The sequence below is a fragment of the Sander vitreus genome, chromosome 21 (genome assembly GCF_031162955.1).
Source record: "Sander vitreus isolate 19-12246 chromosome 21, sanVit1, whole genome shotgun sequence".
Classification (NCBI taxonomy): Eukaryota; Metazoa; Chordata; class Actinopteri; order Perciformes; family Percidae; genus Sander; species Sander vitreus.
Window position 1 is genome coordinate 13559045 of NC_135875.1, and position 23477 is coordinate 13582521.

At 38.7% G+C, this 23477-nt stretch overlaps 3 protein-coding genes across 4 annotated transcripts; all 3 read right to left on the reverse strand.

Moving 5' to 3' along the window:
- Window positions 1–68: 68 nt before the first annotated feature.
- Window positions 69–7257, reverse strand: psmc5 (proteasome 26S subunit, ATPase 5). Its single transcript, XM_078279297.1, has 12 exons — window positions 7154–7257; window positions 5921–5992; window positions 4808–4877; window positions 4594–4691; window positions 4447–4503; window positions 3838–4068; window positions 2706–2832; window positions 2184–2374; window positions 803–901; window positions 601–711; window positions 433–519; window positions 69–222 (listed from the first exon to the last, which is right to left on the reverse strand). Exons 1-12 carry the CDS (start codon window positions 7175–7177, stop codon window positions 169–171), a joined length of 1221 nt encoding a protein of 406 aa, XP_078135423.1. The 5' UTR covers window positions 7178–7257; the 3' UTR covers window positions 69–168.
- A 1126-nt stretch (window positions 7258–8383) lies between these two features.
- smarcd2 (SWI/SNF related BAF chromatin remodeling complex subunit D2) lies at window positions 8384–17294 on the reverse strand. Its single transcript, XM_078279238.1, has 13 exons — window positions 16723–17294; window positions 15484–15680; window positions 13702–13744; window positions 13477–13599; window positions 13029–13148; window positions 12289–12384; window positions 11800–11901; window positions 11539–11700; window positions 11091–11188; window positions 10656–10791; window positions 10428–10550; window positions 9810–9911; window positions 8384–9691 (listed from the first exon to the last, which is right to left on the reverse strand). Exons 1-13 carry the CDS (start codon window positions 16861–16863, stop codon window positions 9638–9640), a joined length of 1497 nt encoding a protein of 498 aa, XP_078135364.1. The 5' UTR covers window positions 16864–17294; the 3' UTR covers window positions 8384–9637.
- Window positions 17295–18724: 1430 nt separating this feature from the next.
- atxn7l3b (ataxin 7 like 3b) lies at window positions 18725–23343 on the reverse strand. Of its 2 annotated transcripts, none has more exons than XM_078279798.1 (9): window positions 23236–23343; window positions 22652–22698; window positions 22409–22532; window positions 22133–22265; window positions 21738–21909; window positions 20995–21095; window positions 20829–20851; window positions 20630–20678; window positions 18725–19663 (listed from the first exon to the last, which is right to left on the reverse strand). In XM_078279798.1, exons 3-9 carry the CDS (start codon window positions 22457–22459, stop codon window positions 19584–19586), a joined length of 609 nt encoding a protein of 202 aa, XP_078135924.1. In that variant the 5' UTR covers window positions 22460–22532; window positions 22652–22698; window positions 23236–23343; the 3' UTR covers window positions 18725–19583. The 2 variants fall into 2 exon arrangements, with proteins under 2 accessions (XP_078135924.1, XP_078135926.1); XM_078279800.1 differs by lacking the exon at window positions 23236–23343 and adding an exon at window positions 23054–23075.
- Between the last annotated feature and the right edge of the window lie 134 nt (window positions 23344–23477).

The window sequence follows — 23477 nt, forward strand, 5'->3', positions numbered from 1 at the left end:
TGTATTAAATAACATGCAATTGTTGGCACTATTTGAAGACTGAGAAATAAAATCCATGCACCCTCCAGTATTTGGGGAAACCAATTTACTCTAGAATGACAATTACAAACCATAAACAAAAGAAGAAAAATATACATATGTGGTCGCATTGTGTGCACACACGGCCTTTTACTTCCAAAGCTTCTTGATCGACATATTCTTCTCGCTGTCTTTCTGCATCACCTGGTGAAGAGAACAGAAAACCGTCTTAAGAGGCAGGTATGAGTAGAACAATTTGTTATACAGGTATTAAACTAGACATTAAAAATACGAAGGCTTCATTACGGACAGGGGGATGTGAGCTCCATGTTTCAATTTCTTTGAGACAATGCAAGTGGTGAAAGGGCTTTGAAAATTTCTGCGAAACACTGCAAAGAGAATAGTTACACAAACCTTTGCCACAGCCATCTCAAAGTCCTCCTGGTTGACGTGAACTCTCCTTTCTCTCAGAGCGTACATCCCTGCCTCTGTGCAAACACCCTAAAAAATACGCACACGAGAAAATGAAATAAATGCCTTCATTTACCACCCAACTGCTACCATTTAGTGGGCCAATCGTACCTTGACCTCAGCACCAGAAGCTCCAGGCATCAGCTCTGCAATCTTCCTAAGATTAATGCCACGTGTCAGGTTCATCTTCCTGGAGTGGATCTTCAGGATGTCCAGACGGGCCTAACGGTGCAGAATTAAGATGTGCTCAAATACAAGGCCCACAGCATGTAAAAGTTTCCGTATATACTGTGTAGGCTGTGCAAGTGACTACCTCTTCATTTGGAGGGGGGAACTCAATCTTTCGGTCGATCCTTCCTGGCCTGAGCAGAGCCGAGTCCAGGATGTCAATACGGTTGGTGGCCATAATGACCTGAGAGACAAAGTTGTTTTTAGTCAAATTCAAAAAATTAAACAAGTTGATATAGTAATTAGGACTTTGATAATTAAAGTGTATACAAAAAAAATACTGTGCATTGTGAGAACCATATTAAAGCATTTGTAATCAATATATAACCATTTAATAAATGGTTTATAAACACACTGATGTAGTTGTAAGCAGATTAAGGTATTTTTAAGTGTCATTTGATATATTTGTCAACAACAACTAACGTCTATCTATAAACAGATGAATGAAGGACAGTATAACAGTGGCAATAACAATGTTTTCATAGTATAATTTACACTTGTTGAACATAAACACTATCTGGCAGGTTTGGCCGACATGCGGTCTTTCAGAGGCTGTAGAGGGCTCCGTTTTACAACTTAAGTGAAGATATTGGTACCACATATCAGAAACTAGATGAGCTAAGGCATCCATTTGTTCTAACCATGACATGCTAGTTTGTCGGAAAAGGGGACTACATTTTGGCGAAGGAAAAACTGGCATAGCCCTTGACCTCAAGATATCTAAATGAAAATGGGTTCTATGGGTACCCACGAGTCTCCCCTTTACAGACATGCCCACTTTATGCTAATCCCTGATCACTATGCAGTTTCTCATGCAGTACAGTTTTGGCGATTCTAAACTGGTGTATTTGAATATTTCTGCATACTGGGGTCCCTAAACTTGGGAGTTGCATAATTAGAAAAGGCTAAATTCTCAAATGGTTAAACTCAGCAACTAATCGGTGTAACAAATGGTATCAACCCAAAAATTGCTGCAACAACTCATGACATAAGTGAGCATGATGGATAGCCATCATACTAAAGTTCTATGCCCTTATACACACCACAATATATTTTAATTAACTCATTTTGTATTTATGAAAAAAACTACTGGAGCTACATGTCAAATTAATCTTCAGGTTCCCAGCTTTCAGATGAAGTACACCACTTCTATGTAGCATATACTGTTGACCTTTTATCTACCCTGAACATCCTCTGCCCCCACCCCTCAGACAAACAGGGGGCAGAATGCTAAGTGGTTAAAAATGTCCTTATATCTGCTTAAAACTAATTCATGTTTTCATATACTGCTCGGGGGGTTTAAGCAAAGTACGACCAAAGAAACATACTGTAAGTGAGGGAGGGGCTGTCCTATACACACTATAAAACCACTAAACACTAAAAAATTTACATAATACATAACACAATTAGTCAATAAATATGTGAAAAGTCCATGTGATCAGTGAACTATTTCACGTGTGTGTTACCTTGATGTTCTTGGTGGCCTCGAAGCCGTCCAGCTGATTGAGCAGCTCCAGCATTGTCCTCTGCACCTCGCTGTCACCACCCGATCCGCCCTCCAGGCGAGACGACCCGATGGAGTCAATCTCGTCCATGAAGATGATGGAGGGAGCATGTTCTCTGGCCATGACGAACAGCTCACGCACCATGCGGGCCCCTGCCGCAAGAGAGGGGGAAGAATCAAGCTTATACAACCAGAGAGGTTTAATTAGTTTTTGAAAAATTAAGAATGGAAATTAATTTGATAAAAGTATTAAGAAGAGACACCGGAGCTAAATGATTTGTCTTGCCCGTTGATTGTTGTTGTTTGTTGCGCCTAACGGTTTGCTGATGGATTTTCTTTTTGCATGTAATGCAATGTTTTGAATATATACAATGTATATAAATGTTAAAGTGTGAGATTTGTGTGTCGGACCCCAGGAAGACTAGCTGACATCATGCCGTTAGCTAATGGGGATCCTGATCAAATAAAACTAAAATAAGCTCACCCTCTCCAATGAACTTCTGGACCAGCTCAGAGCCGGACACCCTGATGAAGGTACAGTCAGTATGGTGGGCCACAGCTCTGGCCAGCAGGGTCTTCCCTGTACCTGGGGGACCGTACAGCAGCACGCCCTGCACACATTCAAAGCAAAAAACGGAAATGAAAACCACCCGTACACTGACAAACGGAGAAAACATACGACTAGAGCTGCAACAATTACTTCAATGTCAGAAAATTAATCTGCAACTATTTTATACATCTATTAATTTGTTTCAGTCACTTCAAGCAACAATGACAAAATGTCTGTGGTTGCAGTTTTTCAAAATGTGTTGAATTGCTCCTTAACAGTTTTATATCATTGTTAACTGAATATCTGTGGGTTTTGGACTGTTGGGTGGCAAAACAAGACATTTGAAAACATCACCTCAGGCTTAAGGATATTGTGATGGCCATTTTTGCACAGTTTAAAAAAATAAAAATAAAAAAAGTTTTATAGATGACACGATTGAGAAGATAATTCTTTTTTTCTAAACAACCCTTCGGAAATCTCTGAACTAATCTCAAAATGTGTATAAACTTTTTTTTACAAAAGCAACAATATACAGAGTGGCTTTAGACACTGTTATCTGAAAGGCCCAGTGTCGCCACTAGGGCTGCACGATTATGGCCAAAATGATAATCAGTTATTTTGATCAATATATTGATCACGATTAATTATCGTGTCTGTGACTGTCTACATCTAAACTAAACTGCGCGGTGCAGGGAACAACTCTGATTGGCTCACGGAGGCATGTGATCAGAGAGTGGTTTACGGAGCTTTGGAAAAAAAACAAAAACTTTGATACAGAGGGTTCTATGAACAGAATGAAGCATTTTAAATATCGCTCGATCACGTGAATTTGATCGTGGGAAGCCAAAATCGTGATTAAAATTCGATTAATTGTGCCGCACTAGTCACCACCATATCAGTCTTGCAGAAATGTCTCCCTATCAGCTTCAGGAGCACACTTTTGTATTTGTAGTGTAACCTATTCTGTGACCTTCTTACAACGGAGGCAAAACAAAAAGGGGACTGTCCCCTTTAAGATATATTATACAGCTCTTGTGCAATATCAGCTCTCCTTTAAATCACCCACCTTAGGCTGTGCAATGCCTAAAGCCTCAAACAGCTCTGGGTGCTTGACAGGCAGCTCAATCACTTCCTTGATCTCCTTGATCTGCTTATCCAGGCCACCAATCATTTCATAGGTAGAGTCTGGCACCTTCTCCACCATCATAAGGGATACCAGGGGGTCCACCTTGTTGGGCAAGATCTTGTGCAGGGTGTAGCTGTCGTTACGCAGAGCCACGCGACAATTGGGAGTCACCTAATGCAGAAATGATAAAGGAATGTAAGAATACTTCAGGTTTTAGGTTTCCTGACATTTAAAGAAAACAATTCTTCTGTGCTGGTGTGCAGGACAAAAACAAGGACTTGAACAAAGAAAATCCTGCACACAGCTCTTGCTGCAACATCATTTATTAAAGAAAACTAACGTTTTGGTTGTTCCGGACATGAAATCCTCCAGAGGAGCAAGTATGGCTCAATTGATTTGCTATTCAGTCTTGTGCTATGGTGGTTACAAGTGAAAGGCATAATGTTTGTTTTGCAAGTGTTCGGTTTTGTTGTTGTAAAGAGAACAGTGGGAAAACTATTCAAGTACTCCAACTAGCAACCATTAAATGACAACAACTATAATACTAACATCATTGATGTCAATGTTCTTGTCCACATCCACGACAAATTTTCCTTCTGGATGGACCTGAAAATGATGAGAAGATAATTGATGTTAATTTAAACTCAATTACTACTCAAAATATAGTTTGGTACAAAGTATAAGTACACAGCATACCTTGACAAGCACTTTCTTTTTGTCCATGACTCTAACCACTTCTCCTACATAGGACCCCTGCTCCTGTAGTAACTGCAGCTCCTCACGAAGGAGACGCACTGAGACAAAAAATAGAACAATATATTTTTACCCATGGGGAGAGTTTATGTACAGATCTATGTGATAGAATGAAATATTTAAAAACAAACTGATGATGCAGTGATGAACAGTTTACCTTTGGCATTGAGCTCATTTCTCTGTGCCTGCAGTCGCCTGAGATTTTGGCTCTTGTCATTTACGGTCAACTATTCAAGAGAAAAAAAGAAAAAAAAAGAGCGGTTCAGGATTGACAGGCTAACAGAAGTTGTGCAATCTAAAGTGTGATTTATGGTTCTGCAGAGGCTCCAAGCAGCTTTCGCCATAGCCTACGTAAGTGGCCTGAAGTTTATACTTGTGCGTTGGTGTGTGGGGAGTGTGTGGTAGAGCGAGTGAGAGAGTGACTGCGATTACCTTCGGAGCGAGTAGCGACTCTAGAGGCATAGTGGGAGAAACAAATGGCGTTTTTCCATTACATGGTACCTGCTCGACTCAACTTCTTGGGTTTTCCATTATGAAAAAAAGTCCCTGGTACCTGCCAACAGGTACTTTTTTTAGTATCACCTCCATCAAGGTTCCAAGCGAGCTGAGGCGATACCAAAAGGTGACGTGAAAACCTGCAGACTACTGATTGGTCGGAGAGAATGTCACTAATCACTGCGTCATAATTGCTAACGACAGACGGGGGTGCCCTGAACAAACCCGCCACTTTTAAATAGTTTAGCCAGCGGTGTTTTTTTGCTGCCTCCAGCTTCTTTTGAAACAAAAATTTGTCTTCTGGCTGTGTCAACAGCCACATGCCGAGAATCAAAAACACACCTTCGACGTTCTGTGTGTGTGTCGCGATAGGTCATGGCAGTTTCCTGCGGAGTCGCTAGAACGACCAGCCACGCTCGCCATGAGGCGGTACTAAATCTACAATGGAAAAGGGAGGACGGGACATCGCGGCCGAGTCGAGCCGAGCTGATACTAGCAGTGGGTAACCGCCAAAAGTGTCTCCCTGTGCTTTCTGACCATGTTGGGAAATCTGTAGCAGGAAAATTTGACCCTCTCCTTGATTGCATGTTGTTTTTGGAGAAGGAGAACCCGGAAATGAGTAGGGGGAAATGCAATGCTACCAAGCCACAGCCAAGCGACGTAGGCTACGGCGTGGGGTCGGTATCTCCACACACCAACAGTGTAGATTTAACGCAGAAGCATAAATCACCCTTAAGTCACACCAACGGCTAAAAGTTTGCAGATATGTTCTTACCTGTAACTCTTCTATCTTAGACAAGTAGTACTGCCGGAGACCTGAGCCACCTTTACTCTCCCCCATCTCCATCTGTCAATGAAAATAATCATCAAATTTTAAATAACTTTAATATAGATGCATCTGTTGAATACTGTTTTCAGTTAATCGTTTGGTCTGATAAAAGTAAAAAAATATATGGAAATGTCCATCAGAGTCCCAGTATTTCCTTCAACAATTCCAATTTATAATATGAAAAAGCAAAAAAACAACAAACCCTCACATTTTAAAAGCTAGAACCAGACAATATAACTGACCAGACTTTATGCTAGCTACATAGCAATTCAAACAATGTATCAATTGCTGCTGTTCGAGTTTACCTCATCGAAAGACTAAATTTTTTTATGCCAAATACATTAACCACGCATATATAATTAACATATGTGAACAGTGACTCAACAAGCCGGGTTAACGTTTGTTGTGCTAAAGTGTTGACTCAATTAAGGTATTTGAGGACAGCACAAATACCGTTATCCAGAACCCGTATGTGCAACATAATGTATTTATCATATATCCTTTAACGTTATTTGCCAAGTAACGGTACCTTTTACACATAACGTTACACGAATTGTAACCTGTGCATTTAAACCATCTTCACTAATTAGGATGGGTTAGCAGCTGTGCTAACCACGGAGCCACGGTAGCAATACAATTAATACAGTGGGCTAAAAGTTTGCGAGACCTGACTTTCCTAACCTAATTTACCTAACGTTAGTTTAAATCTGCTGACTAACATTTGGCTAGCTAGCGTTAGCTAACTCGCACCGACATAGCATTAGATGCGGTAGTTTAGCTAGCTAACGCTTGGTGAGCCTAAAACTATTAGTTATTGTAAATTGTGATTATTTAGCTAGCTAACTGTCCGACGTAACAATAAAAACCCTTGCCGACTGTTGCTGCCAGTCATTCAGAGTAGCTAGCTAGCTCAAGCTAACGCTATACGTACAGTGGCAGTGAGCTAGCCAGTTCTTTAGTCTTAGCTAGCTTGGTTAGCGACAATGAGACAGCAAACCGGCAGCATACTACACTTATCTTGAATGAAGAGACATTTCGCCATTTAGCTACAGCAGAGTCGCACATATATTCATTGTCACAAGCGGTTCAAGGTAACGATTCGACTCAAAGCGTAATAGTAACGTTTCTTTAATAATAAAACAACAAAAGCAACAAAACGTCAAAAAAAAATACACCTACATGATCAGCTCCGTCCACCTCCATCTTGGAATTTTCTGCTTCCGCTTGAGGAGAGGTGTATTTCCGGAAGACTTCTTCTTTGGGTATATATATAAAGCACAGATGTGACCAAATCAGTTGATAAATGGTACATGTGTTTATATCATAGACTATTAATATTAGACAATGGTTTGTATGCGTAAATTAAGCTTTGAATAACGTTAAGTTAGTAAAATAAGGTGTTAACGAAAACGTAGAAGCGACAACACTTAAACACGGTTAAAACGGGACTGAAAAAGACTGGAGGTGGCGATGTGCGCATATATATATATATATATATATATATATATATATATATATATATGTATATATATATGTATATATATATATGTATATATATATATATATATATATGTATATATATGTATATATATATATATATATATATATATATATGTATATATATATATGTATATATATATACACGTATATATATATGTACATATATATATACACGTATATATATATGTACAGATACATATATATATATATATACATACATATATATATACGTATACACTTAACGGCGACATATACGTATATATATATATATACGTATATATATATACGTATATATATGTATATATATATACATATATATATATACATATATACATATATATATATATACATATATATATATATATATACGTATATATATATACGTATATATATGTACATATATATACATATATATATATATATATATGTGCACATCGCCACCTCCAGTCTTTTTCAGTCCGTTTTCGTTAACACCTTATTTTACTAACTTAACGTTATTCAAAGCTTAATTTACGCATACAAACCATTGTCTAATATTAATAGTATATGATATAAACACATGTACCATTTATCAACTGATTTGGTCACATCTGTGCTTTGTACCATTTTCACCTTAAAAACGGAGTCGTAGATCTGTGAAGAGTGTACATTGTGTATTTGGGTTGGCCGGTATTTGAGGAGTAGGCCTAACCCTAGACAGGTAAGACCAGCCCTACCTGTTTAGACTGCGGCTCTCACAGGCACCTAAGCTCCTCAATCAGCCCTAACATGCACACTCGTGGCATGAGCCCAGCTTTTATCAGAGAGCTGAGGGTGCACTGTAAAAGGTATGAGTATGCCAGCACCATCATATTAATAACACAATGGGCAACATTTTATATACATTCTTTTGTATACCATGAAATAACAAACATTTGTAAGTATATTTATTGTAAAAAATACTCAAAATGTATAAAAGACAAAAGGCATTTGATTGATACAAAACATGCAAACATTTTACAAAGAGGTTGTACAAAAACTATTTGTGAAGTGCATTCTTCATAAAACAAATTTTGGCACTATACCTGTTAACATGAAATGTTTGAAAAAAGTCAGAAAACCCTTTCATACAAAACCTTAAAAAAATTGCATTTCAATGAAAGGTTAACTTGTGAAACTATAAACTTTACATAAAAATGTGGTGCTTTGTTTAGTTGACACACTACAACTGCATTCCTATTTTATTAATATCAGTTAACTTTCTAAGGAGGTATGGATCTTCCAGGAAGAACCCTTCAGTCCAAACAGCCGGCCACAATTCCTCTTTCTGACATTACAATAACCCCAACAACCCCAATAACAAAACGAAAACAGAATGTAAACATCCAAGAGGTACAAAAAAAGAGCTGCAGAATTACAGCAGGACAGAGTGGACTCAATCAAGAAGCTCAATCTTTTCCGAAAGTAGAGCTGTCCTGAAAATCCTGCTTTCTTACACAGCAAAACATATTTCATTTCAAATGACATATCCACCGATCTATAAAAAAATATTGTTGGCATATTGTTTTTAGTTCTTTTCCAAGTAATGAGACACCTTAAGAACTCCTACATTTTTCTTTTAAAGAATATAATCCTTATTTTCTAAATATATATTTGAAATTAAAATATATACATATTTCTTGTATAAAATGTTTTCAGTATGGGTATATTTTCCATATATATATATACATATATATACATATATATATATACATATATATATATATAAGGTTATGGCTTTCAAATTTGAAGGTAAACAGACTCTTTTCACATAAGTACACAATGTGATGGTAAAAAACATCTAGTCAGCACCAATGCTTAAAATGTTTTAGGAATATTGTACCATAAACAAAACACATTGCAAAACAAGGCAAAGATTATTTGAACAGGCTCAAAATGACAGACAATGCAAGGCAAACATATTATTAGCGACATGTTAATCATCACTTTGGTCCCACATACACTTTGTTGATTTTAGAACTATTATCTTATAGGTTTCCCACTTAGAAGCTGGTTTATTATACTATGTCAGTGAGGATGGCTTTGTGAATATTTAAGCTGCAACATTAGCTTATTTATTTTCAAGCAAATTCCAATTTTCATTGAGTAGACTTGAGCTGGCTGTGACATCTCTGGAATATGTCTTTAGGTGAGTCGGATCCCCAGCACCTGCTCCAACTCTTGTCTTCTCTGCTGCACCTGGAACAACAAAGGGATACTGTTAGTGCCTATTAAAACTAATAATAATCTACACCTTACCAAATAAGCATTTATGAAATATGCACATTGTTAAGCAGTGCATTAGGTAATTCCTTACTTTGGAGTAAACGTATCTGCCCACTGCCTCTGGTACCCAGGGAGCCTGGTAGAACTCAGCCCTCCTCTCCTCCTCTGGGTTTCCTGTCACATCTGTCATCAACTGACAAAAACATTTTTTATTTTTTTTTAGCATTAACACAAGGAACAAAAAAATTCATGAATACAGAAAACTGTTTCATTCTCAAATACCAAAATAATGTTCAAGGCATCAAAGTCCCTCCATTTACGGTAATTTGAGTATGTTGGAATAAATAAGCAAACAACTGATTGCACAAAACATGTGAACAAAAACAAACATTTGCTCAGGGTTGTCATGAAGATACTTGTGATGATACAACAGCCATATAAGCTTAAAGAAGTGGAGGAGGAAAGAATACAATTAGATATCTACAGTACAACCTTACTGAAAAACAAAACAAAACAGCTCAAACTGTTGTTGGTAGACTTGAAAACATAATGCATCTGAGCAATACTATGTGTAAAAGAAGCAGCAGTATAATGGCGCGTTCACACCGCACGTGTTTTCAACGCGATGCGAATCAGGCAAACGTGAAATTCATGTGTTTAGATTCTTAGAAACAGGTACAGTACATTAGTTGTGGGATTAAATGTTTACCTTCAGATCTCTGCACTGAGACTTGAGCCAGTCTTGGATGAAGTCCTGTGGTTTATTGCTGAAGCTCAGCATGAAGTCTCTCTCGGTCTTCAGCTGGTTGATGTACTCAATCGTCTCATGGATCTGCAGTGAACACAACCAGTACAGTAATACGTAAGACATTTTAAACAAACAAGATGTATTTTTATCCAAAAGCCAGCAAGGTGCAGGCATTTGAGATTGACTGGCCTTCATCTCCAGTGCAGCAATTTCCTGTTGGTTGGTTGTAGAGGACAGGAAACCGTTCATTTGGCCCTTCAGTGGGTCATCCACCTCCACATCAATGTCATAGCACGCTGTCTTCTTCTGATCTGTTGGGTCCACACTGATCAGAGGAGATGCACAGACAGCAAAACAGAATTCAAGTCAAGAGTGATCTTGATGCAGACAGAGAATAAGTATTTATGGCCCAAATCATAAAGCTAAATAAAACGAAAAGCTCATATAAATACATTGTGGTTGAAAATTAGAGTTTGTAAGCAAACACTTTTTCTTTGGAAATACTTTTGGAAACACTTTGGAAGATTCTAGATATGAGATCCTGACAACACTGGCAATTCAACACTCACACACATAACACATGTATGAACACAGAAAGAGGGATAATGATCCACACTCCGCTACCTAATCATGTGATTGATAATGATGGGGTCAGGGTGCTGCAGCAGGCCGGCCAGTTTCATGGGAATCTCGGAGAACCTCATTCGAGGACAGCCGAAGATCTGAACAGCATTTGGTTAGAAAACGTAAAGTTTTGTTACCATTTTATCTCTCCGCAAGCCTTAAAAAGTGAGAAACCTAACATAATAAATGTATATTAGGTGCACATCTGAAAATCCTTTACAGTCATGGAGTGCAGTACGTATTGCTAATTAGTTTTTGCAAATTAGCAATACGTACCTTGTGATTTACGAAACAAATTAGGTAATTGTATGCCTACATTTATTCTTGATATAAAACACATACTAAAGGATTTTGAAAGAATTTTTCAATGTCAAAGTAACACTGGGAAATGCATAAGTGGTGAACTAGCATTCTGCTGCTTGGCATAGCCTCAAGAACATTCCATTACCTGTCTGAAATAGCGGTTGCAGTTGATGTACTCCTTTTCGTGACAATCCTGCAGCTTGTTGTTCTTGATGTAGAGCCAAAGAGCTTGCATGATGCTGGCCCGCGTCTGTGTGTGCACACCCAGCAGACGAGCCAACCGTGGGTCCAGTTTGTACTGTGGAGGCTGAAAAAAAGAATTGGGGTAAAGAAAGTGGTGGTTGCATATATTACCATCCAGGCAAACGACTGTTTGCAAGATGGTCACTGAGCAAATGGGTGGTACCTGGTGGTCGAGCATGAGCAGAAGGGTGCATTTAACATTCACGTCGCCGGGCCTTTTGACCTGGAAACCATCCGTCTCCTGAGTGGTGGGCATTCTGTGCCACTAAAGATAAAGTAAAGAGATCAAATTTCAAGTTCAATTAGAGCTAAAACTAAATCTAAACTGAAATATGTTAGCAGAATAAAGTTATATGTACATTCAATAATCCCCCCTTCCACCATCGTAGGCATCTATCATCATAAATACTTTCACCACTTGCTCCATTATTGTTTTTGAGTGTGAGACTCTCAGTTATGTATGGACTTTTGACCATGCCAAAACATGTTTTTTGATGTCATTTAAAAATATGAAAGAACTTAGTCACGAAATGTTTATTGATTACAGATTAAAAGTATGCTAAAAAGTGGCCAGTGAACCAATAGCAGTCTCAGAACATATTGGTCTCCATGTGCCTAAAATGCATCAAATGCCTTTAAAATGATGTCATACCTCTACTAAATGGTTGTCAGGTCCATAGAGCTCCTTATCGAGCTCAATCACCAGGCTTTTGAAGAAAGATGAGAACTTCTTCTTCTGCTTGCCAGGCTAGAAACAAAAAAAATGCAGAAACAGTGTGAAAAGACAGGCAACAAGATTGTTATCTATGGCTTATCGTGCCGTGTCAGTCTGTGCAGCCGCAATGTTTAGCTCTGACCACATTGGGGATGGCGAAGCACAAAACTGTAGACAACTAGAAAAAGCTGTTGCACCCCCGCCTTCTCCAAAGCAATGTTAAAGTCTGTTTGCACAACATGACTCCTTCCCTCACATTGCTTTTCTTTTTCTGTTACTCCATGTAAAACTCCTACGCATGCCTAAACCAAATGAGCCAGAGGAGAAAAAAAGATCCTCCTTCATGTGGCCCCAGATGACACAATGAGTTGAACTGGAATTGATGGAGGGAGGGGAGGCTTGTCAGCTCATGGTATGTAACGGCCAGTGGTTTCAATTCCTTGTTTCAAAAGAGAACATGAGCTTGTGTGTGTTAGGAGTTGTGGGGTGGAGTGGGGAAAGCTGTAAACACACATCTGGTTGCATGGCCTGAGCCAAGGACACAGGCCAACCAGAGCTGAGTGACTGAAGTTTTCAGAAACACAATAACACAGACTGAAATACTTTGGAGTCAGACCACACTGGGACGATGGCGAAACAGAGCACGAAGATTAGAATGAAGAAAGTTGTTCACTTACTTCCTCCAGAAGTTTTCCCTCCACTCTCAGTTCCCAAGAGGACACCTTCTCTGCCTCCTCGCCCTCTGGCTTGCAGGGGGTGTACGTGTTAGAAATGTAGATCCTAAGCTTGCGTTTTTGCTGTTTCATAGAGATGAACAAGCAGATATATCAAGAACTGTTTCTCAAACAAAAATGAACCATGAAAAATTTGAATAAGATTAATTTGGGAATTTGACTTTTAAACTGCACTTGGTGATTGGTGAAGACAGACCTTGGACAGAACATGGCAGCCATAAATTGGTCAATCAAGACAGTGCAAACGATACAGTTACATACAGTTATAGTATAGTTACTATAGTTATAATCCTTGAGATATTCATGAAATCAAACTCTTCAGCATTTCATAAAACCGGAAAGTTAAAAAAAAGTAATAATAATTTGATAATGCACTCTCGTGAAGAGATACCATAATGGGCTTCTTGATGGCTTCCTGGATCTCCATACGCTTTCGGGCGATGGTCTGATCCAGTTTCCTTTCAAAGGCCAAGAGATCCATGTAGGCCTGGGACTCTGGGACCAGGTCTCGGATCTAAAGAGCCAACAGCATGACATGAATATTAAGGGAACACAGCCGACTGTGAACAAACTGAATCCATCTGAAGTATGATTCAGAGGGTCAAAACTTTCTTACCCTCTGCGGGAGAACCTTGTCAGCCATCTTGCGTCTTTTTGCCCTAAAGTCACAGAGAAAAGGTAATAAATGAGATGATTTTCAAAGTACTATATGTTTATTTTGCCAAAAAAAAGCACATACATAATGACCACATGAACCATATGCTTTTTCTAAAATATAGAATATCTAATGGCTAAAATATATTACTTAGTCAAGGACATACTGTACTGTGTTGCCAGAGTTGTGTCATCATTTAGCATTTGCCCTTTTTAAAGAGTGACCTTAATTCACCAATTTACAAGGAATTGACCACACACACACACACACACACACACACACACACACAGATTAACAGAAAGATATAACTCACTTCATTTGATTATCAGTTATTTGTAAAAAAATAAATAAATAAAAAAAGTGCTATGTCTTCATTAACTCCCCCCAAATGAGCGCCTTGGGCCCTGACTCATCATCGCTACTGACTTCATAAAAGCGGCTTTGTTTCTTTAATTGAATTGCACTGTTCCTCCTCATTATGACTAAATTGAATTCCCTAGCTCTTTAATGAGACTTTAGATGGTTGCTTCTGGCACTGTGGCACACCAATCCTCCTATACTGAGAATGTTGTTATGAGATCAAAGCTTTAAAGACAAGAGGTTCATTGTGGATGAAACTTTAAGTGCCGCCTCACATCATGGATCAAAACATTTATGAGCATGGCATAACTGAGCAGTTTGAAGTTAAAAATACCCACTCGTGTCAACTGCTTTGAAAGCAGTCATGAGATACTCCTATACCCTCGGGTGTGTGTGATCCGAGCTGTGTTTTTAACAGCACAGTAACAGACCACAGAGAGAAAAACACATCCTGAAGAAGAGTGGTGTTGTTTTATTGTTAATGAGCCACAGCACACAAAATTAGCCACTGAATCTTAATCGCTATATGATTACTACGATGTTATGTATGAAAAGATATATTTACAATTCAATGACAAGACACATTGTTTTAGGTTTGGACTACGGACTATAACTTCAATAACAATTCCCACTGGATGTAATTATGTTCATTTAGAATATTTAAAGTACACATGCTTACTGTTGTAGGTTTTGTCCTGGCTGAGGAAAACATTACCAGTAAGGTCCTTAAAGTAATGTTATGAATAAATCTGTTTGACTTGGCCATGACTTTACACCCAATGTTTGTTTTAGTCAGTCAAAGACAGACAAATAGGTTTTGTATCTCAAAGTTTGGAAAAAAAAGTGATGCATGAAAGAGGTTGCAGCATTTCAATTGTATTGCGAGAAAATAATGAATTGTTTGTTGTATTCATTGTTACTGTAAAAAGGGACCTGGCAGTTGTTATTGTTATAATTGTTGAGTCGATCAATTAATTGGTAACAATCTTAATTGTGTTAATTGAGTTATTTAATAAGTAACATTTAAAAAAAAAAATCTGGTTCTACCTTCTCAAATTTGAGGATTTGCTGCTTTTCTCTGCTTTATATCATCATAAATGGAATGTATTGGTTTTAGACTGTTGTCCACACAAAACAAGCAATTAGAAAATTGCATTTTCACTCTTTCTGATTTTGTTGACCAAACCTTGAATGGAGAAAATAATCTACAGATTAATGGACAATGAAAAGAACTGTTAGTTGCAGCTCTATTTAAGTCTAAATCTCAGGCAGCACCATTCCCTGATCTGGCCTCAGGCTGTCTTGATCAATCAACCTTGGTATTATTCCTCGCCCTCTCTTCTCCTTCTCTCACACAAACGCTTTCACTTCTCCACAGTTTACCCTCGTCTTAGGCCTCCCAATGCCTCTTGCTGCTGCTGTTGATGCAGATGAAGGAACCGTTTCCTAGAGGCGTCCATGCTTGGAGGCCCCATGCCTTGCCGCATGGACATGTTCCCACCACCATAAGAAGGACCAGGCAGCTGGCCCCCCATTGACCCCATGGGGCCCCCGACTCTGTTGGGTGGCATCCCTGGGCGCTAAAGAAAAAAGGGAAGCTGAAGCTATGATCTCAGGTTCAAGTACTGAAAAAACAAGTATTTTTCTGCAGACCTTTTAAAGAAAATTGTGGTTATTAAAATAAGCATGTATACGCAGATGCTTTAGTTGCAGTTATTTTCACCCTGCAGTGCTGGTTTACAATTATATGCTCCCAATGTGATGGTTTAGATATTATATCTAAAACCAAAGGTATACCCAAAGCCAAAGGTGTGTTGTATGTATGTGTGTATAATGAATATTTTCTTGATGTTCTAATCTTTTAACTTGTTATTATTCTGTTATAGTCTGATATTAAACTAAATTGTAGATTTATCAACAATGTATGTGAATTTTCTTTTTTAAACACTGCTGGGTTTTTTGTTTGGTCACTCCTTTAACAGTAAAACAAATATCTGAACCCATATGGCTCTAACGAACAAACATTAGACAACGGTAATATTGTGTATTAACTACAGACCACATGAAGCTGCAGATGGTGGTAAAACTGGGATAATGTATGCAGGCTTAGCTCTGACAGATGGTGGAGATGATTAACTCACTTTTGTTTTCGAGCTAACTGACAGGAGGCTGATGGCAGCCATGTGATTCTTTCACACATGCACAAACAATTAATCGGTGATACTAATTATAATTAAACATCCAAAAAGCATACTTAAGGTGCACAATGATAAATCCACTATACATTCCATATTAATAATATTACATTCAATGTATTGTTGGCAGTAAGTAACGTTAATTACATACCCTATTCAAATGCGGAAGTAGTGTCCACACCTTGATATTTTAAGAATAATGAGCTTCAAGGTTATTCATACTTGTATATGTCAGGCGACTGTTTTCAAATCGTTATTTTTGTATTACTCCAAATTTAGGACTGCGTGTACTGTTAAAAGCAGCCAAGGCATCATAAACTTTAAGAAGCCACAGTAAAATTCACTTAACAGATAAAGTTACCCTCACCTTTAGTTTAGCTCAGTAAGTGTCCCTATTTAATAAAGAGAAATTAAGCAAGAAACCAACCTGGTACTGGGGAGAGTTGTTCATGCTCCGGGAGTATCCCGCCGGAGGTTGAGGCATACCTGGCATCCTCATGCCCGCAGCATGCCCAACATTCATGGGGTTCACATTCAGATTCATGAATCCACCTCCTCTTGATGCCATCTTCTAGATCCACAAGTGGTTAAAAGTCACGGAAACTTTTATCAAATGTCGGTCCGAATACGAGTCTAGCAAGCTACTAAATGAACGTCGCTGGTACAAGTCCGGAAGCAGCGATTTAGTTGACTACAGTTACTTTAAATGAGGTCGGGTTGTGGTTTGACAGCAAGCACACTGTCATCACAAAAAGCTAGCTAATGTTAGCTAGCTCTTTTCGAGTTCCGGGATCTGCTTCTGCCTACAACTGCTTGTTTTCTGGACAAGCGGTGGCTGTTCTGTTGTTTGTCACCTCCTCCCCTTGTTCTCATGTATTTACATTGCTAATTAGCAGCTATTTCACTTTTAGGCTGATGAAAAACATGATAACGAGTGCCTAACGACAAACTGTAAAGTAGTATTGCAACTGCCTACACACAATGCCAAATGCTGCCTTCACAGATGTTGGAAATGTTGATGTTCCACATTCTAGCGCACATAGTGTGGTGCAAATTGAAATGTAAACCTGGGAATTTTAAGGGGGCCTGGGGTTGGGCGTTAGGGCAGCCGCATGCTTTGGCTGGTTAGTAATAATTATAAATTAATAATAACATTGCTATTGATAACAATTAACTGATATTGATAACTGAGATTATATATGACATTATTAGATTGTTAATACTGATGCATTAATGTGTAAGCAGCCTATTGTTGTTGCTGCTTGAGGTGGAGCTAGTTTAAACCATAGACTGTAGTTTAAACCAGTGGTGGAAGATCTTTTACTTCAGTAAATGTAGCAATACCAGTGTAGAAATACTTTGTTACAAGTACAGGTTTTGCAGTTAAAATTGTACAAGTACCAAGTACCAAAAGGAAAAGTACTCATTATACAGAATGGCCCATTTTAGAATAATGAAAATTAGATTATTTGATTATAATTACACTGATGCACCAGTGTGTAAGGCTCACAATGTTGTTGCAGCTGGTAAAAGTGGAGTTAATTTTAACTTCTTTATATAGGCTACTGATTAAGATAATGTAGCTTAAACTATAATAATGCATCATTACTTTATTGATCATATTTTGTTTCAATGATTTGCAAAGTAACTACAGCTGCTGGATAAATGTAATGGAGTAAAAAGTCAATTATTAGTGCAGTAGTAGTGCAGTAAAAGTATAAAGTATTATAAAATTAAAATACTCAAGTAAAGCACAATCCTGATCAGAAATCCTTACATTTCATCACTGGTTTTAACTGCTTTATATACAGATTGGTAGAGGGATGGTCAGGTTGTCTGTGCTAAGCTTTCTTGTGAAATATTGAGCAATTTAACATCTTTTACCAATGATTACATCACACATAGCTGTTCAAGGATGGGTTGTTTAAAACATATCTCAAATTATTTAGATGATAGTGTCTATATCATATGATATATCTTATATGAATTATTTGTTGTATGACTTGGGGCCCACCAATAGACTGCATTAAGGATCCCCAACACACAAATGCATAAAATCTCAGATGTCGGAGTTTAAGAGGAGCACATGAAGGCAGCATAACTGGCTTCCCTGGCAGTTTTCTGTTCTGGGGAACTCAATGCAGAACATTTTTGATTTAATCTCAAACTGTGTGAACTTCAGTGTTTACTATGTCTCAATTTCCACAGAATAAGATCTACCAGAGCACTTCAATGAAAAATAAACTTTCACAAAGGAACATTTAATGTATCATATGGTAAGTGTATTAAAATAATCAAAACTGGAACATTTCTAGACCTCTTCATTTGATCAACAGCATCACCTGTGGGTCATTTGGTCTTTAACTGTAAGTACTTGAGCAGGGTTAATATCAAAACCCTTTTCAGTTTCAAGTTAACACGAGATGTAATGACAGGTAACAAATCATTTATTATACTAGACAGATGAAACAAACTGAGCCATGATAGCAGCAATTCAACTATTGGAATATTTACACTATCACATCACACCAAAGATATATGTAACCCTTTACAATGTAAACACATGATACAAAGACATTTTTTTGAATGCTGGAAAACAAGCCGACCTATCCACCAAAAATGAAACAAAACAAACCTGCTGTCTGCAGCAAATACCTGTGTGTACAATTAGGGGTTCATTTACTGAACATTTCCACAGGTGAATGACAAAACTGAGAGTTGCTTCTCTCTCAAACACTGTATTGTGATCCAACCGAAGAACTACGAGCCCCACAGTGAATGTGAAAATAAAAGACAAACCATTAGTAATGATTGTCTTTGACATTATTTTTCAAAGAATGAGATTTTAAAAGATGAGGAAAAAGGACACCTAATGACTAATCATTTCTGTATTAAAAAAAACAACAACATACTGTATGTGCACACAGCTGCCTCTGTATGGCCGCTGAATGAATGACACCACAATCTACCTTTGTGCAGTGTAATTGTATACGGTGATATTCATTATTTCGGACTCCAGCAAAAATTGCTGAGACAAAATAACTAAAACAAAATAAAAAATGAGTGTTGGTACAATGATTTTGTGAAAAGAATCTGTCAAGTATACAGTGAGAGGTCTGGACTGCTTCTGCAGAGCAGCAAACGCCTTGAATGTCACCAATAGCATCGACATCCATTGATTTTGCAACATAAAGAACCAATGGTGAAGTGTTACTGGTCCTCCTGTGTGTGCACGTTCTGTGTATGTGTACACACGATGGTGAGAGAATGTGTTTGTGGCTGAGTGTGTTATTGAGGGAATGCCTCATCTTTCATCAGCATGCGCGGGCTCTCCTGGTTGTCCATGCGACGTCTCTGACCCATCATGCCTATGGGAATAAACATAAGGCCGGATGTCATTCAGTCACTTGTACCAGATAATTACAGTGATGATCAATGTAAATGCCTTACATTGATCATCATTGTAATTATCTGGTATGGGATGCATAGCCAAGAGTCAGATATTCAAAACAATATTGACAGAATGAACCAAGCCCTAATCTAGCCATGAATTTAATGGAGACAAAGTGGGTTCACTTCTTTAATCCAAAATCAAATAATTAAACCATATTAAGCAATATTTGTTAAAACATTAATACAAACCCCAATTCCAATGAAGTTGGGACGTTGTGTAAAACGTAAATAAAAACAGAATACAAGGGACGTCCCTGCTTACTTCAGCAAGACAATGCCAAGACACATTCTGCACGTGTTACAACAGCGTGGCTTCATAGTAAGAGTGTAGGTTCTAGACTGGCCTGCCTGCAGTCCAGACCTGTCTCCCATTAAAAATGTGTACCGCATTATGATGCGCAGAATTTGACAACGGAAACCCGGACTGTTGAGCAATCGTACATCAAGCAAGAATGGGAAAGAATTCCACCTACAAAGCTTCAACAATTAAGTGTCCTCAGTTCCTAAATGCTTTTTGAGTGTTAATAGGAAAGGTGATGTAACACAGTGGTAAACATGCCCCTGTCCCAGCTTTTTTGGAACGTGTTGCAGGCATTAAATTCAAAATGAGTTAATATTTGCAAAAAAACTAAAAAGTTTATCAGTTTGAACATTAAATATCTTGTCTTTGTAGTGTTTTCAATTGAATATAGGTTGAAAAGGACTGGCAAATCATTGTCTTCTGTTTTTATTTACATTTTATACAACGTCCCAACTTCATTGGAATTGGGGTTTGTATGTTAAAAATAACTAGCCAACAAATTGATCAGTTTCTTTTAAACTGCGCACGAAGTACAAACTGCACACATCAACAAGAAGTTCAAGGATTCATTTCCACTTACTGCTTTTATTATGCTTGAATGATTTGGATCTTCTGGGTGAGTTTGGATTCTTAGGTGGAAAAAGAAAATTCAGAAAAATCAGGAATAATTAGTTAACATCCTACATGTGTTTATATAATAAAAGTAATGATTGTGGATAATAAAACAGTGTCATGCTCCTTAAGACTGTTATATTAATCTTTGGGGGAAATGAAAGTACCTTATCAGATTTCCTTTTCTTGGCTGTAAAAGAAAGACATTACATTTCAAGATTAAAAAAACAACAAGATTTGAGTAATTTCATACATGTCAAACTTCATTTGAAATTAACAATTAACATTCAGTATCACTAAAAAAAAAGCTAAAAAGTAGCACTAGCACATCACCTTTCTTTTCTGCCCCATAAGACCAGTCATTGTCATTGACATCGTCATTATCCTCTTGGTCGCTCTCTGACTTGTTGTTGGTGTTGTTATTGGTGACTATTCTGTAAAAAAGGGAGGAATAAGATATGACACCAACAGTGACTCACTGTTAATAATAATCTGCTTATAAAACAAATCCATTCTGACCTAAAACTATTTCATAATGTTTTGTATCATTCTATTTTGTAATATATACATATATACAGAGCATAACTTCTCCAGTATGTGTAGCTACACAACATAAATACAGCACATGTGGCAGTGGTGGCCTAAAGGTTAAAGAAGTAAGCATGTGACCGGGAGGTCGCTGGTTCAATCCCCAGACCGAAAGGTTAAAATCTGGGTGGGGAAAGTGAAAGAGCAGCGCTTGCCCCTCCCTCATTACCACCACTGAGGTGCTCTTGAGCAAGTCCCTTAACCCCATACGCTCCAGTGGAGCTGCTCAGTGGCCAGCGGATCAGACTGCGGTTGTACCGTGTAACTGTGTGAATGTGACAGGTCGTCGCTGCAAATGAGAATTTGTTCTCGATCTACTAACCTGGATAAATAAAGGTTAAATAAAAAAATGTGCATTATAAAATTTTACTTTTAATGCTCATAGAAGGAAGGAGGCTGATTTTTACTGAGCTTACATAGGGAGAGGTGTAAATCAGTAGTATACTATACTACACATATCACTGGGGTTAGCTGTTTTACTCTCATACCTGCGGTTAGCTATACGGCTGCTGTTGCGTCCCATCCCCAGGCATTTCTCCAGATGCGGGGCAAAGCGTGAGGCAGCAATGCTTCGGCTGCAGTTGGGACATACACACTCTTTGTTTTTCCACTGGTTGTACACCTGGCCGAACACATCCAATCCCGGCTGGTCCACGATTTCTGGAAATTTAAAGCAAGCAATAAACATCTCTGCTTTATAATATAGTTACATGAAAGTCAAAATACACAAAATGACTATTGGTTTACAGAGAGATGTTTTTGCCTTGATGTATCATTGCTTTCTTTGGACTTTTTATTATTATCTGGTTTCATTGATACGCAAGAAAACACACTCACTTGTTCACTACTCTTAGTTATGCGACTAGGAAGACTTTGTGCTCACCAAAGTCCCTCATGCTTTCTTGGTCTGTGTCATCAAGGAAAAAATAGCCCTGCTTGACGGCCCGGTGGACCTCGAAGCAAAGACCCAGGCATGCGTCCTCCACCAGGTCAGACAGGATGTCCTGAGCTAGGCCCTGGCAGGGAAGGGCCGGGGAAACAGAGACACAAGTCAGGCCACTGTCTGTGTGTATCCTACAGTGTCTGCAGATGTACAGTATGATGTGCATTTCCAAGGCTGCTCGAACTACTATTATACTGTGGCCTTGGTCTAATGTACCTCCAGCTTGCTGTTGTCCAGGCTGGACATTGAAACCTCCTCCATTTTCATTTGCCAGAACTACCAGATGAACCGACGCTGCTGTGGTCATGCTGTAGGGCAGCAAGCATTGGCCAGAACAGGGCTGCAGCAGGAGGGAAATACACTGTTAGCAGCACAGTGGCATTACATCCTGTTTAACCAATTCATGTAAATCAGTGCATGGTCAACATTTGACGCCTTGAATGTGATACAGCTACTTACAACTGCACGTTGAACACTGCCAGGGACTTACTTCCCACGTTTATAACCTACGAATAACACAAAGCAGAATAAGTTAGCGTTGGTGTTGCAGCACTGTCTGCAAAATCCCAATAAACAGACACAGTTAGCTTAATTTTCAAACACACCACCCTGCTGCTCCGAGCATTACTGTCTAATGAAGGGTAGCTTAGCAAAAACCTTGCTGAGGAAAACAAAGAGTGAGGCTATGAATAGGCTGGAGAAACTGAACATGCCAAGAGGTTAACGCTACAAGAGGCGGTATCCTCCAGTCGACAGCAGCTACGAGCTAAACATGCCAAAATGTATCAGACTAGGCTGAGGAAACAGAAACAATGTAACACATTTGTAAGTGACTGAACGGTTTTGCTGTGGAAGAATTACATTTGATCACAGCGAGGCTTGTCCCCGAACCCAACACCGCTGCTGCACTGCGGCTGTTCGCCTCTCAACACCCCGTAAAAACCCCGAATGATTCAAAACGACACTTGTATCCCAATATAAAGTCTACATACGAGGAATACAGCAATCACAGCCACGCAAATTAGCTAATTGTGTTTATTTACCTATTTCGGCAGGCATCCATCTTTACATCACAGAGATCAGACAGTAGCAATCGATCGCTACACGAGTTTCCACCAAACGCTTCCTTTGCAGCACTGCCGCTGTCGTGCCAAGGTACTTATCCCCGCCAGGATTTGTATCCCCTGGCCGCGGGAGCGCGCGTGCACTCAGAGCGGAGTTTAACTGCTGCACTTCAAATTCACCTCTTAAATGGAACAAATAGCGGCGTGGAAGACTCGACAGG

What these genes read in the sequence shown, in the direction of transcription:
- atxn7l3b (XM_078279798.1), bottom strand. Translation starts at nt 22,459, where the DNA reads ATGAAAATGGAGGAGGTTTCAATGTCCAGCCTGGACAACAGCAAGCTG. An exon ending in AGCCGTATAGCTAACCGCAG is followed by an intron (nt 21,096 to 21,737) that starts GTATGAGAGTAA and finishes CCTTTTTTACAG; the next exon opens with AATAGTCACCAATAACAACA. An exon ending in ATTCAAGCATAATAAAAGCA is followed by an intron (nt 19,664 to 20,629) that starts GTAAGTGGAAAT and finishes TTATTCCCATAG; the next exon opens with GCATGATGGGTCAGAGACGT.
- smarcd2 (XM_078279238.1), bottom strand. Translation starts at nt 16,863, where the DNA reads ATGGCATCAAGAGGAGGTGGATTCATGAATCTGAATGTGAACCCCATG. An exon ending in ACAACTCTCCCCAGTACCAG is followed by an intron (nt 15,681 to 16,722) that starts GTTGGTTTCTTG and finishes TTTTTTCTTTAG; the next exon opens with CGCCCAGGGATGCCACCCAA. An exon ending in TTGGGAGGCCTAAGACGAGG is followed by an intron (nt 13,745 to 15,483) that starts GTAAACTGTGGA and finishes CTGTGACTTTAG; the next exon opens with GGCAAAAAGACGCAAGATGG.
- psmc5 (XM_078279297.1), bottom strand. Translation starts at nt 7,177, where the DNA reads ATGGAGGTGGACGGAGCTGATCAT. An exon ending in TCCCCCCTCCAAATGAAGAG is followed by an intron (nt 712 to 802) that starts GTAGTCACTTGC and finishes CTGCACCGTTAG; the next exon opens with GCCCGTCTGGACATCCTGAA. An exon ending in TTGAGATGGCTGTGGCAAAG is followed by an intron (nt 223 to 432) that starts GTTTGTGTAACT and finishes TCTCTTCACCAG; the next exon opens with GTGATGCAGAAAGACAGCGA.